Here is a 19,887-nt window from a genome sequence, read left to right as displayed (position 1 = left end):
CTTTTTGTGCCATTTTGTTAGCAATTTAATATGTGGATAAAAGCAAGCAGACTATTTCAGTAGTAGCTGAATGCTATGAATATGGTCCGACTATGATAAAATTATAGTTTTTATTCATGCTTTGCTGTGCTTAGGTTTAGGAGCAGGAGACTTGCACTTTTAAGATTATCTAAAATGATGCCAAACCTACTTTGCATGAATCTTCTTTTTCATCTTGCAACATGAGCAGCTAAAGCCAGCTGTCAGGAACAACCTAATTAACATTTACATTTAATGTGTATTTATTAACAAGCTAAATAAGTCAGTTAGTTGACAATTTTCTCTGCAAACCCTCTGGAGCCATTTTATTCAAAAGAAACATTTTCTGAAAAAAGTGTTGCAGTAATGTTTCCAATTAGGGTTTTTTCAGCAGACTTTTGTAGGTTTTTATGTATATGTACCACCATGCTGATTATGAAAAAGTGCTGCCTGAGAATCGGAAATGTTCAGGCTAAAATTTCCTTTACATTTCCATTTAAATATTACCAAATATCTTAAAGTAGAATGTTGTACTGGCCAATACTTAAATGAAAAATTTTCTTTGCTTTGATTATTCATGGTCTCTACTTTTTTTGCGATACTAAAATCAGTTCAGCCACATGGTAAAAAGCTTGTGTGGATATTTTTTTCCTTAAATTTTCATCTGTTGGAAAAGATCGCTCTTGGGTCCATTTAAGAATACGACACAAGCCAGGATTAACCTTTTGAGAAAGGGGGATTTGTAATTGAAGGTTTGAAACTTTCTTCCATAGCTTTTCAGAGCTGAAAGTGGGTCTTTTTTTTTTAAAGTTCACAAAGGTTTTATGAAACAGCAAATTATCCCAGTGTTGCCCCTGTCGCTATGGAAACCAGAAATGACGTCTTCTGCAAAGAGGTAGCTGGTTCTATACCTAGTCATAACATTTGACTAGGCCAGTCTGCTTGCAAGATATTTTTTTCAGCATGCCATTTTAAACCCCAAGTATTTCTTTTGTCAAGCTCATGTTGAGAAATGTGCCTTCGATATACTGGAAAGAATAAAATCACTTAGAACAGGGATTTGAAAAGTAACCATGCTTTAGCATCTTTCATATATGCTGTTTGTAGTACTTTTAGTACCAGGATTGATTGCGATTGTTGTTCTTTTTGATACCACTGCACTGTACTTCAAGCCTTTTCTAGTTTTGTAAATAAACAAAAGCTAAAAATATGCTATCCCTATACACATTTCATTGTTTGCATACAGGGGTTTAATTGTAAAAGTTTCTTTTTTTACATGCTAAATTAAAGCCAATGTGTTGGTTGGGTTTTTTATGAGGAACTATTAGATTTATTTATTTATTTTTTTAATGCCAGAGGCAACCCCTGCAGTCGATAAGCTCCCTGTTGTCCCCCACTAGAATTAATAAGATCATTGATTAGCTGCCTACTAATGATTGAAAACCCTTTTAGAGCACACGTTTATTATTGGTTCCACATCTGATGAGATGCTGTTGTGCAGGATAAATTTGGTTGTCTGCTGCTTAGTTTGCCAATTGGAAAATTGCTCAAAATGCTCTTGTGGTTATTTTGGTTCAACATACAAAATTGATTTTTTTTTTTTTAACAATGGGAACTTCTAAAGGAGCTTGTTCTATTCAGCCTATTGATCATGCAGTGTTGTTTTGTAGAAGAAAGTGTGAGACAAAAATAACTATCAGGTTTACTGACCTCCTTTTTTTGTGTGAATTTACAGTAAAAATCGAAAGTTTAGATGCATCCAGAGTCGTTTGTTTTGAATTAGAGGGAATGTCTTACTTGTAATGTATTATGTGTTGTAGTATATGAGAAGATGTAAAAAACCTTAGCCTAAATGTATGACATTATGTATAAACAGGTTTTAAGACACCAACCGAAAAAGACGATTATTAATTTTAGTGCAGTGTAGTTGGAGGAGTAACCCTGTCAAGCATTGGGGGGTGATGAATGGGATGTCACCCTAGTTCCATTTGGGCTTCCCTTCTCAACTCGAGCTAGCAAAGCTACGATGCAGACAGATGGGCGTCTCACTGGTGACTCTTTAAGACGTGCATAGGAAGAAGAAAATGAAGGATTGAGAACTAAGGAAAAATTTGGAAAAGATTATGCGTGTAGGAGAGTGAGGCTCGACAGATGGATGGGCTATACATGGATAAATGGAAGATGAAGAAAGTAGATTAGACACACGGATAAAGTAAAGCCAACATCTAACTATTTCTATCTGGCTGACGACACTAGAGCAAGAAAAAATAGTTTTTTTTATGGTTCATATGGCATGGATATGTTACCATTTTGATCTGACCATCCTGATGGCTCCCATTATTTAACCGGGGGAAATAGGTTTAATTGTCACTGCATTTGCCCCAGTTGGCTCACTGTTTGCTTTTTGTTGTCCCTTTTTTTTATTTGTTCTCTCCATCAGCGGCGTAAACAAATAGAATATAAGAACCTCTTTTGTTGGGGAGCACTTTAAGGATTATTTTAAAATATTCTAGTTTCCTATTTAGGTTTTTGACCGGATCCTGATTTACTTTGGTTGACATCGGCTACTCCCTTTACAAGCTGCCAAAAGGCAAAGGAGATTTTTATGACCACTTCCCTCAGCTAGTAGTTTCTAACTTCTAAATAGATTTTTCTTGACTGCCATTGTTCCCTTTTGGTCTCACCCTTCTTTCTTCTTTTTTTTTTTCCTTTTCAGACACATCCCTCCATACGGGTACTGGTACCCAGCATGAGGCCTCTCCTTGGAGAGCTACTGTACCAGTTGATAGCACCAATAGTTGGGACAAAGTGATCATTGACAGAAGTGAAACAGAAGATTGGCCATCGATAAGCCGTAGCAGTGAACCCATCCACCTTGCCACACCGGAATGCCCCTTGAGCTCAGCTAGCTGTAATCTAGACACCAGTGTTGTCACTTCTTCTGGACACGGTTTTCTGAGCATGGCCACTGGTACTGCAGGCCAGCAGGCCCTCTACAACTCTCTCAAAGCAAACAATAACATGATGACAGGACCTGTGTCAACTAACACATTGGCATGTAACAGAGGCTGGGGCTCAGATGTGAAGCAAGATGGAATGAATGGTGGCAGAGCTGGAATCCCCAATAGCTGGGGATCACCAAATTTCAACTTGAACTTGAATCCTAATGCCAATCCGTCAGCCTGGCCTGTTCTGGGCCATGAAGGTGCTGGGAATAGTGGCCCCAATGTTATGAACAATCCTTCCTCGCTTCCACCAGGCATAAATGGAAATGTGGGAAATGCAAATGCAGATAATGGAAGTGGAGGTTGGGTTAGCATGATCAGTGCTAATGAAAAAGATCAACAGCACTCTTCAACCAACACAAATTTATCTTTCAACATGGATCCTGTTAACCTTAACACCGATGGACCAAACTACGGTAAACAGCCACAACAAGCTCAGGAGCCTATGAGCCCAATCCATGGCCTAACTGGCTGGGGAGGCCAGTCACCAACTGAGTCATCTCAGCTCAATGGTGACACAACAGGCAGCTCTGTATGGGGTATTGGAGAAACTAAGGCAGCTGAGTCTACTAAGGACTCCAACTGGGAATCATCTGCCTCCAAAAACCTTTCTGCCTGGGGCCGCCAAGGCAGTGGTGGAGGAACTAGTGGAAATGGCGGTTGGGGTGAGTGGGGCAAGTCCTCTGGTGGTGAGGTATCTAAAGGCTGGGACTCAATTGATGCTGGTAGCACTGGTTCTGGCCAGGAGCAGCAACTTGGCTCGTGGGGAAAGCATTCTGGAACTCCCCCAGCCAGTGAAGGTAGTGGGGACAGCAGTGAAGGTCGATCCCGTAGCAGAGACAGATCCTCCAGCATGGATTTTGCCCCCCCTTTGCTACCTCGACAGGACCTAGATCCCAGAGTGCTAAATAATTCAGGCTGGGGACAGACCCCAATCCGACAGCACACTGTATGGGAGATGGAAGAAGCCAGTTCTGATGATGGAAAAAGCAATAGCAGCTCAGACACCATAGTAGGTTCCAGCTCTATTGGTGGACCTTCATCAACCAGTGGAGGTAATATCAACTCTAACACTGGGCCCAGCCAGAGGCCTGGTCCCGGAGGAAAAAATGACAGTGAAGGATCTTCATCCTCTGGCTGGGGAGCCACTTCACCTCAGTCAATTCAGACTGGGTCTGGTTGGGGAGACCCCCCACCTATACTTAACAAAGCATCAAATTGCACAGCCAGTGGCTGGGATGACTCTTTACCTACAAGTGGTTCTAAAAGTGGAGGTACCCCGTCCTGGGGTACTGAAGATAAGTCACCCAGCTGGGATGACAGCCCAATGAAAAATCAGTCCACAAGCTGGGGGGAGGCCCCCAAAAACTCAAGTAGTTGGGGCAATAGTAATGGGAGCTCTAATGGATCTGCCACAGGGGAGTGGGGAGAGCCAGAAGTAAAAAACAATGGGTCTTCCAGTAGCATGTGGGAAGGGGAAGGCGGAAATGGAGGAACAGGTGGATGGCAAGAAAGCCCAAAAAGAGGTGGTAGAGGGGGTGGCGGATGGGCTAAGCCATCTCCCCCTATAAGTAATAGTAACTGGGTGGAATCTTCACGTACCAATGGTCCAGTACAGGGAAACTGGGGCTCCTCCAAGCCACAGGAAAGCAGCAGCAGTGGCAGCAGTACCGGCAGTGGAGGATGCGTCAGCATTGGTTCCTGGGGTGGTCCGGGCTCTGTGAAGCAAGGCAACTCTAGCTGGGGAAACGTAAGCAAACAGGACCAGGTTATGGAGCCTACTGGCTGGGAGGAGCCCTCTCCTCCTTCCATCCGTAGAAAAATGGAGATAGACGATGGAACATCCACCTGGGGGGATCCTACTGCATACAGCAAAACTGTCAACATGTGGGATCGTAACAACCCAAATAATAATCCAAGCAACAGTGGCCCACCTGCCAGCAAGAACGGTGGAATGATTATGCCGAACAATAACAACAATCACCATCACGCTCATAACATGCATCACCATGCGCATCATGCTCAGCCCTCAAGTCATCTTCAACACCGTGCAAACAATAATGGGTCACCAAGCACTGCAGCTTCTCATCCAGGTGTGGGCGCCCAGGGTAGACCCTCTGTGGCCAATCCAGGTAATTAAATATTTCTAATTTAAATTGGGTTTTGCATAAAATTGAATTAGAATTTAAAATACTATGGTAGAAATGTACATAATTTCAATCATTTCTGTGCAGTTATTATATCAATTTGTACTAGTTTTGCTTGAAGAAAAGAGAAATTTCCTATCTTATTTTAAAGTTCATCCATTAAATATATGTTTAGAGCATAAATACAGAAAATGGCAATAATGTTTGTGAATACAAAGGCCAAATCTTTTTACAAATCATTTCTCGTCTTTGGGAGCCAGGGAGGGAGCCAGGGAGCCAGTTTAGCTCGTGCTGGTTTGCGGCGCCTTCCGTCCGTGAAACCCGGGTTCGACTCCAGGCTCCTCCCTGTTCCCTTCTCTACCTCTGCCGGTTCAAGCCCGGTTTGAGAAGGTTGCGTCAGGAAGGGCATCCGGCGTAAAACATTGCCAAATTTAACATGCGACACGTTCGCTGTGGCGACCCCTGATGGGAGAAGCCGAAAGTGGAAGAATTTCTCGTCTTTGAAATTTTAAATAAGACCATTGCCTCCCGCTGCTTACCATCCATACAGAACCAATAGTGACTGTACAAATATGTTTGAGATGCTAGAAACACTGTCTTCTGTTTGTGTTTTTATTAATGTCCATCTTGGTTCAAAAGAATTATATTTAAAACATTTTTGGGTTTTAAAATAACTTAAGTTTATTGAATGCATTTTTTCCTGTAATCATTTTATCACAGGTTGGGGAGAACTCCCCAATGTTCAACCCAAGTCGGAACCTGCTTGGGGAGAGCCAGCTGCGCCAACATCGACGGTTGACAATGGTACCTCTGCTTGGGGTAAGCCCCCAGGTAGTGTAGGAGGTTGGGGAGATGGTGGCCATGAGCATTCTAGCCTCTATGTCAGGGCCAATGGACCATCAGGTTCTGCACCTTGCAAAACAGGTAACACCCAATGTTTAAATATGTTTACACCTAAATTCCCACAAACCACAAATTAAGTTCTCTGAAATGCATTTAAAATAGAATTGAGGTATCCTGTGCTTCTTTCTTTTTTGAAAAATCATATAAATAATCTAACATAAAACTTTTGTCTGTTTTAGTCTTTTAGTAAAAGCAAGACTTTGAATTTAAAATCTCCTTATTTTACATTATCCTTGTTTCCAACACCTTTTTAAATTCAACCTGTGCTATTTCTACTAAACGTTGATTATTACTTAAGTAGAGTTTTCCTCATATTAAAGCATTCCTTGTTAGGGTGAGTTTGTGTTTGTTGTTGAAAACAACACAGGTACAGGAGCAGTTGGTAGATATCAAATACCAACAGTGCCATCTAGTGTTCATGACTAAAAATACGTTTTTTTGTGAACTGAAGTGGTTTGACATTTACAGATGTATTTCACATTTTGCTTCTCTTTCATTAGGCCCCAAACCTATGCAAGATGGCTGGGGAAGTGGAGGGGAAGACATGAGTATGTCTTCTGGCCAATGGGATGCTGAGGATGGGGATGTATGGAATAGCCCCACGCCCCAGGAGAACAGTTCCTCTTGTAACTCCTGGGGCAACGGACCCAAGAAATGTCCAAGCAAGGTCAGAAAGACACTCACCTCGCACCTATACAAGAAAGAACAGCGAAGCACACTCTTACACCAATTCTAAACACAATTTTGGATTCTTTTTGTTAGGGGAAGATTGGCAGCAAGCCAGATGAGGCCTGGATCATGAACCGTCTCATTAAACAGCTCACTGACATGGGCTTTCCGGTATGAATGCAGTTGGTTTAAAATGATTTTATCTTAGACCACAAAAACTGGGATTTTAGTCCACTCACCTAAAATTCAGACAACCAATAAATGATTGAAAACCAGAGGTATTCTTGAAACAAATCCTTGTTCGATCTTGACTGTAAGATGTTCTCTTAATGCATCACAGAGAGACCCTGCTGAGGAGGCACTGAAGAGCAACAACATGAACCTTGACCAGGCCATGAGTAAGTTCCTTTGCTAATTTGATTTGAAGGGTTTCCTTTGTGTCTGTTGATAAATTATTGAAGATAAAAGAGCTTTCAGAAATAATATCTGTTCTTCTCTTTGCTTCAAGCGGCCTTGCTCGAAAAGAAAACTGACCTAGACAAGCGGGCCATGAGCATTTCTGAATATAGCAATGGCATCAACAAGACACTTATTTGTCGGCCCTCTGCACTCTCCAAAGAATCCTCCGATCGCGCCACCTTTCTAGACAAGGTGAGATTGTAAATAACTGGCGGACTCCCTAAATATGGTTGTCTAATTAGGAAATCCATAGAAGAGTACAATCTGTAGCGTGTGTTCATATCAATTGTTAACAGTGTTTTTCCTTTTTATTCTCTTTTAACAGGATAGCGTCCTGTCAGAAGACGCCCCCTCATCACCGTTTTTGCCTTCCCCCAGCCTGAAGCTCCCCCTGGCCAACAGTAGCCTTCCCGGCCAGAGTCTGGGACAGGGCAACCCGGGACTGGCAATGCAAAACTTGAACAACAGACAGGTCGTAAAGTGTTTTATTTTTCCCTCCATTTTAAATGTATTATCTTTTGGAAACATAGAAGCAAGTTGTTTGTTTAGACTTGAAATGCTTTAAGATTTCTTTTTAAACCGCAACAATAAACTGGAAATCGAGTCAATGTAAAAACAAATAATCCAATTTGCATGAATCCTATTAACCACAAACTCAGCCAATGTCATTGCTCGATTATGATTCTGTGACCTTGCCTGAAGAGACTGTTGAAATCAGATATCCTTTGTCTTCTTTATCAAACAACTCTCCCGGCAGCAACTGTGCTTCGGAATAGATGTCCTTGAAGCGCTGCAATCTGACTGAACGAAAAAAAAAAGCAGTTTCACTTGTGTGGAAGTGGGAATAATGCTTCCTTTTAGCTAGTAATTCAACTTCAAATTTATAAAAAGCGTTTTTAAGAAAGTAAAAATAAAAAAGAATGTCACTTCTATAAAGAAAACTAGAGAAAATTCTACATTTACAGATAATAATCCTGTTTATCAAATTTGTTTTTTGTTTTTATTTTGAAAACTTTGACTTATTAAGTTCAAGCACGCCTAAAAATAAACAATAACCCACAATGACTTTTTTTTCCTTTCAAACAAAATGAAACATTAGAAAATGATCCTGTAGCTGAATTGCATCTTCATTCTCAACACCTACAGATACCCAGTGGAATGTTTGGCAGTAGTGGAGCAGCACAAACCCGGGCCATGCAGCAGCAGCCTCCTCAGCCACCAGTGCCACCTCTCAGCTCCTCCCAGCCGAGTCTACGTGCTCAAGTGCCTCAGTTTCTCTCCCCTCAGGTAAGATATGTGACTTTGGGATTATGTACAACTACATAAATGAGATATCAGTAACCAAAAGCACCACTAGACACCCAAAGTTGGACATTTTTATCTGTGGCTTTTAATAGTTTGTATTATTTGTGGAGTGTCTCTTGTGTGATTATATTTGCTGGTGAAAAGGTTGAGATGAAATTTGAATTGTCAATAGAAGACAACTGTCTGAGTTCCTTGAGCTTTTTGTCATTTTTGTTTTCCCTCCTCCTCCTCGTGTCTCCATTTGTGCCAGGTCCAAGCACAGCTCTTGCAGTTTGCAGCAAAAAACATTGGTCTTAACCCTGCACTTTTAACCTCACCAATAAACCCTCAACAAATGACCCTGTTGTACCAACTTCAGCAGCTGCAAATGGTGAGACACTGTCCACTGTCTTTTACATTTACATACAATTTTTTTTTCTAATTTTTCAAGTTCAAACCTCCGTGCAACCTACACTATAATTTTCAGTTTATTTAACCACTAACACAAACTGAATCCAATAATTACTCAGCATATTTGAAATACGGACAAGTTCCTCTTTTCTCTGCTGTATTTTGTTGTGGATGATAAGAATTTCCGCTCTTCTTTGTTTTTAGGCTTACCAGCGTTTACAAATCCAGCAGCAGATGATGCAGGCGCAGCGCAATGTTTCCGGCCCAATTAGGCAACAAGAGCAGCAAGTGAGTCTGCAGATATCATATCAGCAATGGACAAAGTGTTGGGACATGTGCATGATTTCATCCCTGGCTTTTCTTATCTTTACTTTATTTGGTAAAAATAGACAGAATGTAGATTGTTATATCAAGAGTTTTCCAACATTTCCCATATCGACATAGCAACATGTTGTCTTTGTTAATAGCAGCTTCTTTGCAACTTTTCACTAGTAAATGAACCTTAAAGTTTGTCATTTTTCCAGTCTTGTTTAGTCTTTTTCACTTTTTTACAGTCTATGTAATGTTTTAACTTAATCTCAATGATTATTTTCACGATTCCCTTTTTAAAAACCGCTCAATCTTTTCCTTCCAGGTTGCACGTACAATCACCAACATGCAGCAGCAGATCCAGCAGCACCAGCGTCAGCTGTACCAGGCGCTGCTGATGAAGCAGCAGCAACTTCCCTCTCATTCCTCTTCGTCCTCTTCTTCTGCTGGTCTGCATCCCCCTGGTGGCCCGACAGTAGGCCCTGGCTCTGGAAAATCAACCCTGGACCCCTTCACAGGCCCACACCAGACTCCAGGCCTCACTGACACACTGCACACCAAAGAGCCACCTTCTCCCCCCAATACCTACAGCACCTACCCTCTATGTGAGTCTTTTACAGAACTGGGTTTCCTATTACAAAGCCCCTACTTCCTGATCAGATCCATTTCAATTGATAACAAGTGTTATAGTTCCCAACATTATATTTTTTCTGCAAACAAAAAACCTTGGATAACATAAAATAATGAGCCTTGAGTGAGAAATGCATGCGCTTGTGTTTTCCTTGCAGCTGGACTGAATCCAAACATGAATGTAAACGTCATGGAGGTTGGAGGTCTGTCCATGAAGGAGCCCCCCCAGCCCCAGTCTCGCCTGTCCCAGTGGACGCACTCTAACTCCATGGACAACTCCTCCAACTTGGAGAACAACCTCAGTAAGCATGGTACGTCACAAAAACACCCGCTAATGAGAATTTCTAAGGAGATCTAAAATACAAACATGCCTTTCTGACATCATTTGCTCATTATTATGTTCTGACCTTTCAAATAAAAGAAACTCAGCAGTTGACCTCGATGAACATTATTCTTTAGAATCAAGCTGGAATCTAGTTAAAGTTAAAAGTTCGAAGATGTTGAAGGTTTTTTTTCTAATTTGTTTGGTGTGTGTATTAATATCAATGTAGGAAAATTAGCACATGAGGTCAACATGGATCATGAAATAGTGTAATTCACGTCAGTACTGTAAATAACAAATAATCTAGAATAGAATGAAACTTTATTGATCCTCCTTAAGGGAAATTTCCTTATTTATATCAATAAAATGAGCTTCATTTTCAATACAATGCACATATGTGCATTTGCCATGTTTTCTATAAAATTGTCACAGATTTTAAAATGTCAGCATTTTTGTTTTTTTGTTAGCTCTTTCTGCAACTAAGCTTTCATTTTCCTTTGGGAGTAATTACAGTTCATTATCCATTCATCCAGGTGCCATATCTGCTGCCTCCAGCCTGGTCTCTCCTGGGAAGCCTCCCCAGCTGGAGGACTCGTACAGTCCTTACAATTTAATGTCTAACTCAGAGTCGCCCACCAACCCCCTGGTGCCTCCAGACAGCTGGGGTCAAGGCAAGAGCCCAAACGAAAAAATCTCTAATGGGACCAACATTAACTGGCCTCCAGGTGAGGGTGAAATTGATGAGGATGATATCAAATTGTTTGTATTTTTGTTAAGTAGGTTTTCTTGGTTAGCCCAGAAGACCCCGGTTAAAATTAGTTGCTGGTTTCATGCATAAATAAAGTTTCATTTTTCAAAGCAGTGTATTATACTAGACAGACCTTTTTTGTAGTCTCCTTTGTACTTCAGAGAAACCAGCCGCTGAAGACAAAACGTTTCTAACATCTGTGTGTGATGCTGATGGTGCTACTAGGATTCCATCTAGCTTTACTCTGATAACTTGTCTGTTTTCATTGCAAAAATTGAGTTCTATTAGGCAATAAGGTTTTTCCTCAAGTTTATTTGTCATCATTACTGTTATAAAGTTTTGCACATGACGAGGCGGCAATAAACCACTGCCTAAGCAAATTTGAATTGAGATTTTTTTTTTATAAACGAATGAAAAATCTCTTAAATGACAACCTTATTCTGTTTTATGAAACTTAATGCTACGCAAAGCAGGCCAATCACAGACTAGGACATGAAGGTTGATGTCTGTGACATTCATGTCCATGTCTGTGATTGGCTGGCTGAAGAGAGAGAATTTCTCTTGAGTGAAAATTGATTTGATTGCATTTGTTTTTTAGTTTCAAGTGCATTTTTCAGTTCTAAGTGCAAACTAATGTTTTGAGCACACCCATTTTTTAAAGTTTGACAGTTAGGTTTTTACTTGCCATAATGGCACAAAAATCAATCCATGCAAAACTTGCGAAATGCGTCTCAAAAATAAAATAAGTGTACTTATAAATGTATCAAAGTTTATAAATATTATTTCCTGGTACGCTTGCGTGGATAATATTTATAACCAATGACCAACCACAAGTTTTTAGCCTGGCTGTAAGTGTTGAGAAGTTGGGCTGTTTATAAATTGGAGTGAATGGGAAAGCCTCACCCGTGTGTCAAGCCATCTAGTGGTTACTCTATGAGCTGATCTGGCTCCAGTTGCTTTTGTTTTTAAACCAGCCTCGAGGACCACATTGACTTTTTTTGACTCCACAGTTGTTTTGTTGGCCTTTCTCACGAACCGCTTCCTTTTATTCTTGTAGAGTTTTGCCCCGGCGTGCCATGGAAAGGCCTGCAGAACATCGACCCTGAAACTGACCCCAACATGACCCCCGGCAGCGTCCCCAGTGGCCCCACCATCAACACCAACATCCATGACGTCAACCGATACCTGCTGCGAGACAGGAATGGAGGTAAAGGAAGTCTTTTTTTTCTTCTTTCAAGCATGTGTGCACTTAACTATGCATAGATCACTTCCACAAGTCCTTGTAACTGTAAATGACTGATGTATCATTAAGCGTTCTTTATTTTTATTTTTTGTGTGTTTCTGCTGTTCTATTTTATACCCACAACATTCTGATCTTCACAATATAGCTACATCTCCAGCCTCTGCACTTCAGAATGACTCTCTACCTCCAACTACCAGTGATCGGCCAATCAGTGGTTTTTCTAGCTCATTCAGTCTGTCATCCTGTGATGGATACAGCTCAGGTACACAGATGGAGTGTCCCCTTCCTTGAGTCATCCCCTCACCTGTGTGTGACCTTATCTTACCCGTAAACCTTCTCCTTCAGTGCCTTTAGGCACTACAAGACACCACTGTCTCTCCCTCTATGAAATATATAAAAAAGCAAACCTCATTCAGTCATTACAACAGGACCTCACATAATTTAGTGAGTGTTCTGTCACTTCTTGTTCTCTCGCTTTTTCTTTTGAAAAAAATATTTTTGTTTTATCATTTTTTTGGGGAAAAATCTTTCCATAGAAGGTAAAGGTTGGAATAAACTCCCAAAGACAAAAGATCACTCATACACATAGTAGGGCTTAATTTGCGACTTATTGTGCAGGCATAGCGTTAAACATACACATTGCTTTAGACTTTTTGTTTTTTTAGTGTATATTAAATGAATGTGACCCCTTTTTGCAAGACATGTTTTTACATTTTTTTGTATTTTTCCCATGTTAAGGTAAACTGTCTGAAATGAAGTCAACCTGGTCCTCGGGGCCCATATCTCAGAGCCAAGGCTCCTTATCACACGAGCTGTGGAAAGTACCTCAGGGTCCCCGCAGCACCACTGCTCCATCTCGGCCCCCACCAGGGCTCACCAACACCAAGCCCTCTACCTCTTGGAGTGGCAACTCTCTGGGCCTGACTCAAGGCTGGAGTGGCTCATATTCTTCAGGTAAACATTTACTTGGAAATTAGAGACTAGTTTACCGCGCTAAGCAAAATATTTAGGATGTTTAGTTAATCAGATTTGTCCTTTCATCCTTGGGCAAGAACATTGACTACGAGAGAACTGAATCGAGTGACCCAGAGAAAATGCTTTACTTCCGGCTCCATGCAAATGAAGTCATTGCAGTCACAATTTTTTCATAATACGGATGTTGCTACATTGGAACGTGAGGACGTCAGGAAGTAGTGATTGGTCCGAGTCGGTCAGAGTTACCTTTTTTTGACAACCACTCCCACCAGTCAGGAGTGAGCTCATCAGAAGTCCACACCCCCCTACCACTGAAAGTGGGTTTGGGAGAATCTATTAATCAGACGTTCACATACTTTTATTAACACATCTAATTAGTCGGTTTATAACTTGCACTACAGAAAAAAAATATCAACATGTTAAAAAAAAAGGTTTCCGAGCGAGCAAGAACATTTATTCTGACAAATACAATGACTGAGTAATAGCTGTTTATTTCTTAATAGAATTCTGTTGGATTTTGGCTTATTGGAACCAGCAGCTACTTCCTGTTCGGGACGTGAGGGGGGGGCGTCACTCGGTTTAGTTCTCATATGTAGTCAATAGGCTAGACTCCTAAACCAAGTGTACAAATTAATCTGTGTGATGCTTTTAATAAACGCTAAATGTGATGTGATGTATTAAAGGAATGAAGGAACGCATTGTGAAGAAACTAGTTTACACCTTTTTGATTAGGAGTTGAAATGTCCCCTCTTGTTAAAATAAAATATGTCCAACACAAGAGGCCCTCAGCTCTCATCTGTTTGCCTAGCTGTTGGACAGGACAAGTTAAAAAAAAAAAAAAAAAAAAAAAAAAAAAAAAAAGGAGTTGAAATGTCCATTTTCAGACTCGGTCTCTGCAAAAATGTCTTTAAAAGCTTCAGACACATTCATTCTTACCCAGATTAAAGAATCCTTGGTAAAATGTATTTGTACTTTGTACATTGACTGAAAAGAAAGCAGTTCTTGTGTTTAGACCAGGGGTCACCAACCCTGTGCCCGCGGGCGGCAGTGCGCCCGCGAGCACCCCTTGTGGCGCCCGCAGGGAATGCACCCAAAAAAAAAAAAAAAATCACTAAAAGTAAGGGTCTATTACAAAAGTTTAAATAGATCAAATAAATTACACAATTTCTGGACATTCTTATGATTCATGTAATGTAAAGATTTTGAGAATAGGTTGAGGTGGTTGAGTAATCCATTAATGTGAGGATTAATATTCCTGTCTGTTTTTATTTACATTTATGTTTAAAAAGTTAAAATTAAGTTAAAGTTACAAAGGTTTAAAAGTTTAGCTTTAGTGTGTTCAATAAATATTTATCTTGTTCGGCTGCAACCTAAAGTCTGTTTTGAAATTAGGCTCCCTCTGCAACTGAGTTTGACCCCCCCCCCCCTGTAATACGAGTCTAGAAAATTCATGCATGTTTTTGTGTGTAAAATGAGCAAATAAAAATAGGGCACAAAAGGAAGTCCTCAAATTGTGTTGTTTTTTTTTTTGGGGGGGGGGGGGGGGGTAGGAGGTTTTTAGTGGCGCCCTTCATACCACTTGGTGCCCATGAAATAGCCCTCGGTCTCAAAAAGGTTGGTGAACCCTGGTTTAGACACCTTAGCTGAATTCTTTTATAGAGGATTTTTCACTACATTTTTTTTTATAACAAGGCCCAGTTGGAGTGCAGTGCTTCAGAATTGTTTTGCATTTTGCATATAGGTTAGGACCGAAACTGCTAAGCTGTACAAGATGAGATAGGATGTTTTTTGTTGAGGTGGTGCCCTTTCTCACAAGCTCTAGTGGAAAACGCCCTGTGAAACTGACTACTTGAGGTTTACTGGCTTTGAGAGAAATCGCTTTCAAATATCAGTTTACATCGTAGCGTGTGGTGAGGTTTGTGGCTGGGGAGGCACTGAATCTTTCTGTCAGATTCACAAATCTACAAAACCAGTGTTTTAGCAAACAACTGATTGTGTTTCATATCTCATACCAGCATTCTTCCCGTACACATAGCAGATACATATCAGCCCAAGGAAGAATGTCAATTGTACAGCAAGCAGTTCAGCCTCCCCCCAAAAAAACCCTCCAAGGTAGATGTCTAGGTTTAGAGTCATTTTGAAACTATATTTGAAGATTTAAAACTTTTTGGCTATGGCATTGAAATAGAGATATTTTTGAGCAGAGATATTACATTTTTGCTGTCAGTCAGAGCAAAACAGAACATTGAAAAAAATCTTTGTGATCATGTAGAAGAGAAATTGTGACAAACCCATTTCCTGTTTCAACCTATGTTGTTTAAGTGCCGCTTTAAGTCAGATAAAGAAGGCTAAATAAACGATAGACACACGTGAAATACATTATTTATTTTATGGAATTTGAGTATATGTAATACAATATCTACAATGTATAGAACAATTGAATAAAGAATTACATTTGCAGTCTGACATAAATTAATAGAAAATGCACAAAATGCAGCATATTTGAATCTAAAAGTTATTGATATTATTTGATGAAGCTATAGCACTGATCAGTGGACACCTTTTTTATCTTAAAAATGAGTTAACATCTCGTGATGACGGGTGAGGAAGGTGACCTGTGAGGCCGCCGCCCCTCACCGCACATCTCTGGTTTACATGTACCCTCGTTTCAAAGTGTGTGGGACTGGGAAGCTGCTTTTGACTTCAGTCAAACAGCAGAGGAACAAAGATGTTTAGTTACATAGAGAAGAGACGATGGCAGCTGTTTTTCTCTGTCTTTGAACTCATTCGCCCTCTCACTGCAAAGTCTGAAGATCAACCAGTCAGTCACATCAAGACCAACATGTTGATCCCTGGGGAGAAAAGATTTGTGTTTGTTTAACCGGTCACTGTGTAGTTGTTGCAAAATTAAAGCAAACCATGTTGTTGAGACAACAGTTTAGAATGAAAATATAGATAAATAAAATGGTAATCTTCATTTTGCAGCTAAAACCTAACTATAATTTCTAGAATTTTATTTTAACATACAAACTGTCATTTTGTTGTGGAGATGAAGTGCAGAAAATTAAAAAGGTTTTAGTAAATCTAGTTCTCTCCTTTTTGACCTTTTGTGGGTTTCTGTTCACAGAGGGAACGGCGTGGAGCACTGACACTTCAAACCGGACCAGCAGCTGGCTGGTGCTGAGGAATCTCACCCCACAAGTACGCTCTGCTTCTACAAGTTATTTGATTTTTGGGGTTGGCTTTTTCCTAAAGCCAACCTGCAGTTTGGTGTCGTGATTTGCAGCGTTTTCACGTTTATGTGTGAAGCAGCTAGCAGTGAAAAAGGCTTTTTAGTCCTGTCTGTAAATATCGATGCATTTCCCCCTCAGATTGATGGCTCCACACTTCGGACGCTGTGCATGCAGCATGGCCCCCTGATCACATTCCATCTCAACCTGACCCAGGGCAATGCTGTGGTGCGCTACAGCTCCAAGGATGAGGCTGCAAAGGCCCAGAAGTCCCTGCACATGTAAGCTTCTGAAAAATACACAAGGGTTGTTGCTATGGTTACTTTTAACGGCCTGTTGCCTCTAAATGAGTTGTTCACACCAGACAAAGAAACGGGAAAGACGGGGAAACTTGTGATATTTATTTTACTGTAGTCATCTTGGTGTTTTCCCATTTAAAAGTACTTTCAACTTTTAGATTAGTCATACAGACGGTGTTATTTTTGAACTCGCACAGTCTCATGAAAGCAGATGTGGGGAGTCATGCTGCAGTCAGCTGCTCTGTAAGACACATATAGTGTTCATTGAGATGGTCAGCTGACTGTGGGAGTGCTCCGATATTGAGGCGGATGTTCATCAGTATTTTTAATGTTTCAATTATTTTTTTGTTATTTTAAACAAATGACTAAATGTTTAAAAAACGAATTTCGTCACACAAGTGACGCCGGCCTGATCTCCACGTTAACATAATGGGAAAAAGATTCTTTGAGATACTTTTCACAAAACTCTCTTTTTTGCGTGTCTTTATATCAACCGGTTGTACATTTTTATTTTTAGGTGTGTGCTCGGAAACACCACAATCCTGGCGGAGTTTGCCGGGGAGGAGGAGGTTAACCGCTTCTTTGCACAAGGCCAGTCGCTAGGGGCAACCACCACAAGCTGGCACGCCAACCCGGGACCCAATCAGAATCGGATGGGCGGAGCATCCCAGTCCCACTCAATCGGCCAGTGGAGCAGCGGGGCAGGCGGGGGGAAAGCTAACGGCGGAGATCTGCTGTGGGGAGGTGTGCCCCAATACTCCAGCCTGTGGGGGCCGCCCAACGGCGAGGACGCGCGCGTGATTGGGAGCCCCACCCCAATTAACACCCTGCTGCCTGGAGATCTGCTGAGTGGAGAGTCCATGTAGGAGGATGCCATGGTTACACTAACTCCCCCTCTGTGGTATGGGGCGGGGGCCAAACGTTATCAAACTCCAAAACAAAAACGGTTCCGAATAAGCAAGAGCAAAACCCAAGCAAATCATGTGGCGATAATCAGTATCAGTTTGAACTGTGTGAACTGTGAATTGTGAATCAGAGGGCCGGGGCCCCCCAACATAGAACTGAAGGCCCTGGACCCTCTGGTTTACTGTGCTTGTTTCTTATTAGAAGGAAAACAAACCTTTTCTTTTCTTTCCTTACGATGCACCATATAAAAAACAAACTGAAATTAGACGCAAACACAAAGAAATCTTTTAAGTGTTTTAGCTGATTTCCATAAATATACATGACATTCTTTGTGAAGTGTTTTTAGAAGAAGCAATCAAAGCTGCCATCTGAGACTTTTCCTTTACCCTCAAGAAGAAGAAGAAAAATCATCCCAAAATAACACCTAAAACAACCATTCCCAGCATATTCATGGCCAATGATATACTTCAGAGACCTTTAATAGTTGTGTTAATGTTTGTTTCTTAGCACTAATATTAGCCTTAAGTGCTCTCTGGCCCAAGTCCTTCCCAAGCCGCCTTTTTTAGTTCCTTTTGTAACAGAAGAAATAGCTGAAATCTTGCACAGTTCACCTCTGAGCCAACAAGTGGTACAGAAGACAACTGCTGACCAACCGTATCTCTGGGCAGGCAGAAGGCCTGGCCACCACTGGCACTACCAATCATCTGCTCAGTTACTTTGTCTCAAAGGGGTTGACACAGTTGTTGGACATTCTTTTGTTCGGACAGAAGCCCAGCAAAACCTTTCTGTTCCGTGTTTCATAAGCTGAGAGAGGATTTATTGCGTGTGTTGTTGCGTGTGTTTCGGCATGAACTTCTGGACTCTTTAACAAGTCGACGCCTGCAAACCCAGATTCCGTCTGGCAAACCTTCAGCCTGGACCCCGGTCGCTTACTGGTGCTTTGTCAAATTTTCTATCTTCTGATTTGTAATGAAGCCCTGTGGCCTACGTGGTCAGTCGGAGGACTAAAAAGACTCGAATTCACTTTCACGTGACCATTACATTGTGCAATATATACCATCAACCTTTCTTCCGTCCATACTCCTCCGGAGCTGGTTTTGTGTTGTTTTTTTAACTGTTTTTTGTTTTGTTTTTTGCAATTGTTGCTGATTTAAGCAAAAGACTGGAACTTCAAACACCCCCTTTTCAAAACTTGGATTTCCTCCAGGCCTCCGATTCCCCTGAAACTGTTGGGGAAACTGCAAAGAGGAAGAAGCCGCTGGAGAAGTGTGCATGCAGCAGATTATACTGACAATAGGCACACCACGATGCACACTTCCTCTCTGCACGCTACAGCCACACCCAACAGAGACTGAAACTTCAGCGGGTTTTGGGGGGTTCTGGGTTCTGGCACAACACCAAATAAGAGGGGTTTCTCCTAATGCAGTAGACCTACGAGTGTTCCTTGCGTTTGGTACTGTACAAACAGACGAGACTGAGACTTTTATAGATTCAAAGGGTTTGATCATAGCACTTATGAAGAGCAAATCACTTCAACTGCAATCCAATAAATCCAAAAAAATAATAAGGAGCAGCAAAGACATTGCAAACCAGAAGAAATACTGCTCTTTAAAGTACTGTATCTATTCCATGGAAATGTGTGTGTCGTCGTTCCTCTGGTAGCAGGATGAAGGGAAACGCAACTGTATTGTTGGACTTATGGGCAAAAGAAAAAAAAAAGTTGCAGAGCTGTTTTTTTTTTTTTTCTGCCCAGTTTTTGAACTATATCAAAGTGAAAATCACTGTTACTCCAAATCGTTCGCCTTGTTCTGCTTGGAGGCACAAGACTTGCAATGTCAGCTTTCTCCGATACTCCTGGACAGTAAGCCAGCCAGACAGCCAGCCAATGGGTGGATGAGTCAGAGTGGAGCGGAGGGGGGGTGGGGGTGGGGGGGAGTGTCCACCGAGTGCCTCTTTGCTGTGGTCCTCTGGGTGTCGGGCAGCAGCCCCACAGTGCAGAACTTCCTCCTGGGCTCCACTTCACCCTTCCTCCATTTGAAGCAGTTCCCCCCCCACAACTGGCCAATCGTGGCTCTCTGCCGCCCACAGCATCTCCCACGGGGGGGGGGGGGTCAACCTCCCCTTATCTCTCAGTACTTTGACACAGAGATCACTTTAGCTGGAAGATGTATTAGTCATGTTTCTGGATTCTTTTTCTTTTTGTATTCTGATCATTTGACCTTTTCAGATTTTTTTTTTCATGTTGATTTACATGCAGTGGTCTGCAAATTACTGGCTGCTGAACAAGCCCTTCACTGTTCATATGCAGAAACACTTTGGTCAGAGGTGC

General features: G+C 41.4%; 1 protein-coding gene across 7 annotated transcripts in view; it reads left to right on the top strand.

Annotated features, from left to right (window-relative positions):
* tnrc6c2 (trinucleotide repeat containing adaptor 6C2) overlaps positions 1-17,965 on the top strand; it is a 42,439-nt gene extending 24,474 nt beyond the window's left edge. For 4 of the 7 annotated variants that reach the window (XM_078946267.1, XM_078946274.1, XM_020700409.3 and 1 more), the window contains 19 exons: positions 2,735-5,155; positions 5,891-6,094; positions 6,574-6,740; positions 6,836-6,913; positions 7,083-7,140; positions 7,251-7,393; positions 7,527-7,673; positions 8,348-8,488; positions 8,757-8,876; positions 9,101-9,184; positions 9,531-9,810; positions 9,994-10,146; positions 10,691-10,882; positions 11,963-12,112; positions 12,294-12,410; positions 12,887-13,102; positions 16,251-16,324; positions 16,495-16,634; positions 17,170-17,965. In XM_078946267.1, the coding sequence (XP_078802393.1) occupies positions 2,735-5,155; positions 5,891-6,094; positions 6,574-6,740; positions 6,836-6,913; positions 7,083-7,140; positions 7,251-7,393; positions 7,527-7,673; positions 8,348-8,488; positions 8,757-8,876; positions 9,101-9,184; positions 9,531-9,810; positions 9,994-10,146; positions 10,691-10,882; positions 11,963-12,112; positions 12,294-12,410; positions 12,887-13,102; positions 16,251-16,324; positions 16,495-16,634; positions 17,170-17,518 (5,234 nt within the window). In that variant the 3' untranslated portion in view covers positions 17,519-17,965. The remainder of the gene's footprint in view (positions 1-2,734; positions 5,156-5,890; positions 6,095-6,573; positions 6,741-6,835; positions 6,914-7,082; positions 7,141-7,250; positions 7,394-7,526; positions 7,674-8,347; positions 8,489-8,756; positions 8,877-9,100; positions 9,185-9,530; positions 9,811-9,993; positions 10,147-10,690; positions 10,883-11,962; positions 12,113-12,293; positions 12,411-12,886; positions 13,103-16,250; positions 16,325-16,494; positions 16,635-17,169) is intronic. The other 3 variants (XM_078946269.1, XM_078946275.1, XM_011473888.4) reach the window with 1 other exon arrangement.
* Positions 17,966-19,887: the final 1,922 nt, after the last annotated feature.

This window comes from Oryzias latipes, chromosome 1 (genome assembly GCF_053564925.1).
Source record: "Oryzias latipes strain Hd-rR chromosome 1, Olatipes_Hd-rR_3.1".
In the NCBI taxonomy this organism is placed as follows: Eukaryota; Metazoa; Chordata; class Actinopteri; order Beloniformes; family Adrianichthyidae; genus Oryzias; species Oryzias latipes.
Note: the sequence above shows the minus strand (reverse complement) of the source record. Positions and strands in the feature narration are given on the sequence as shown.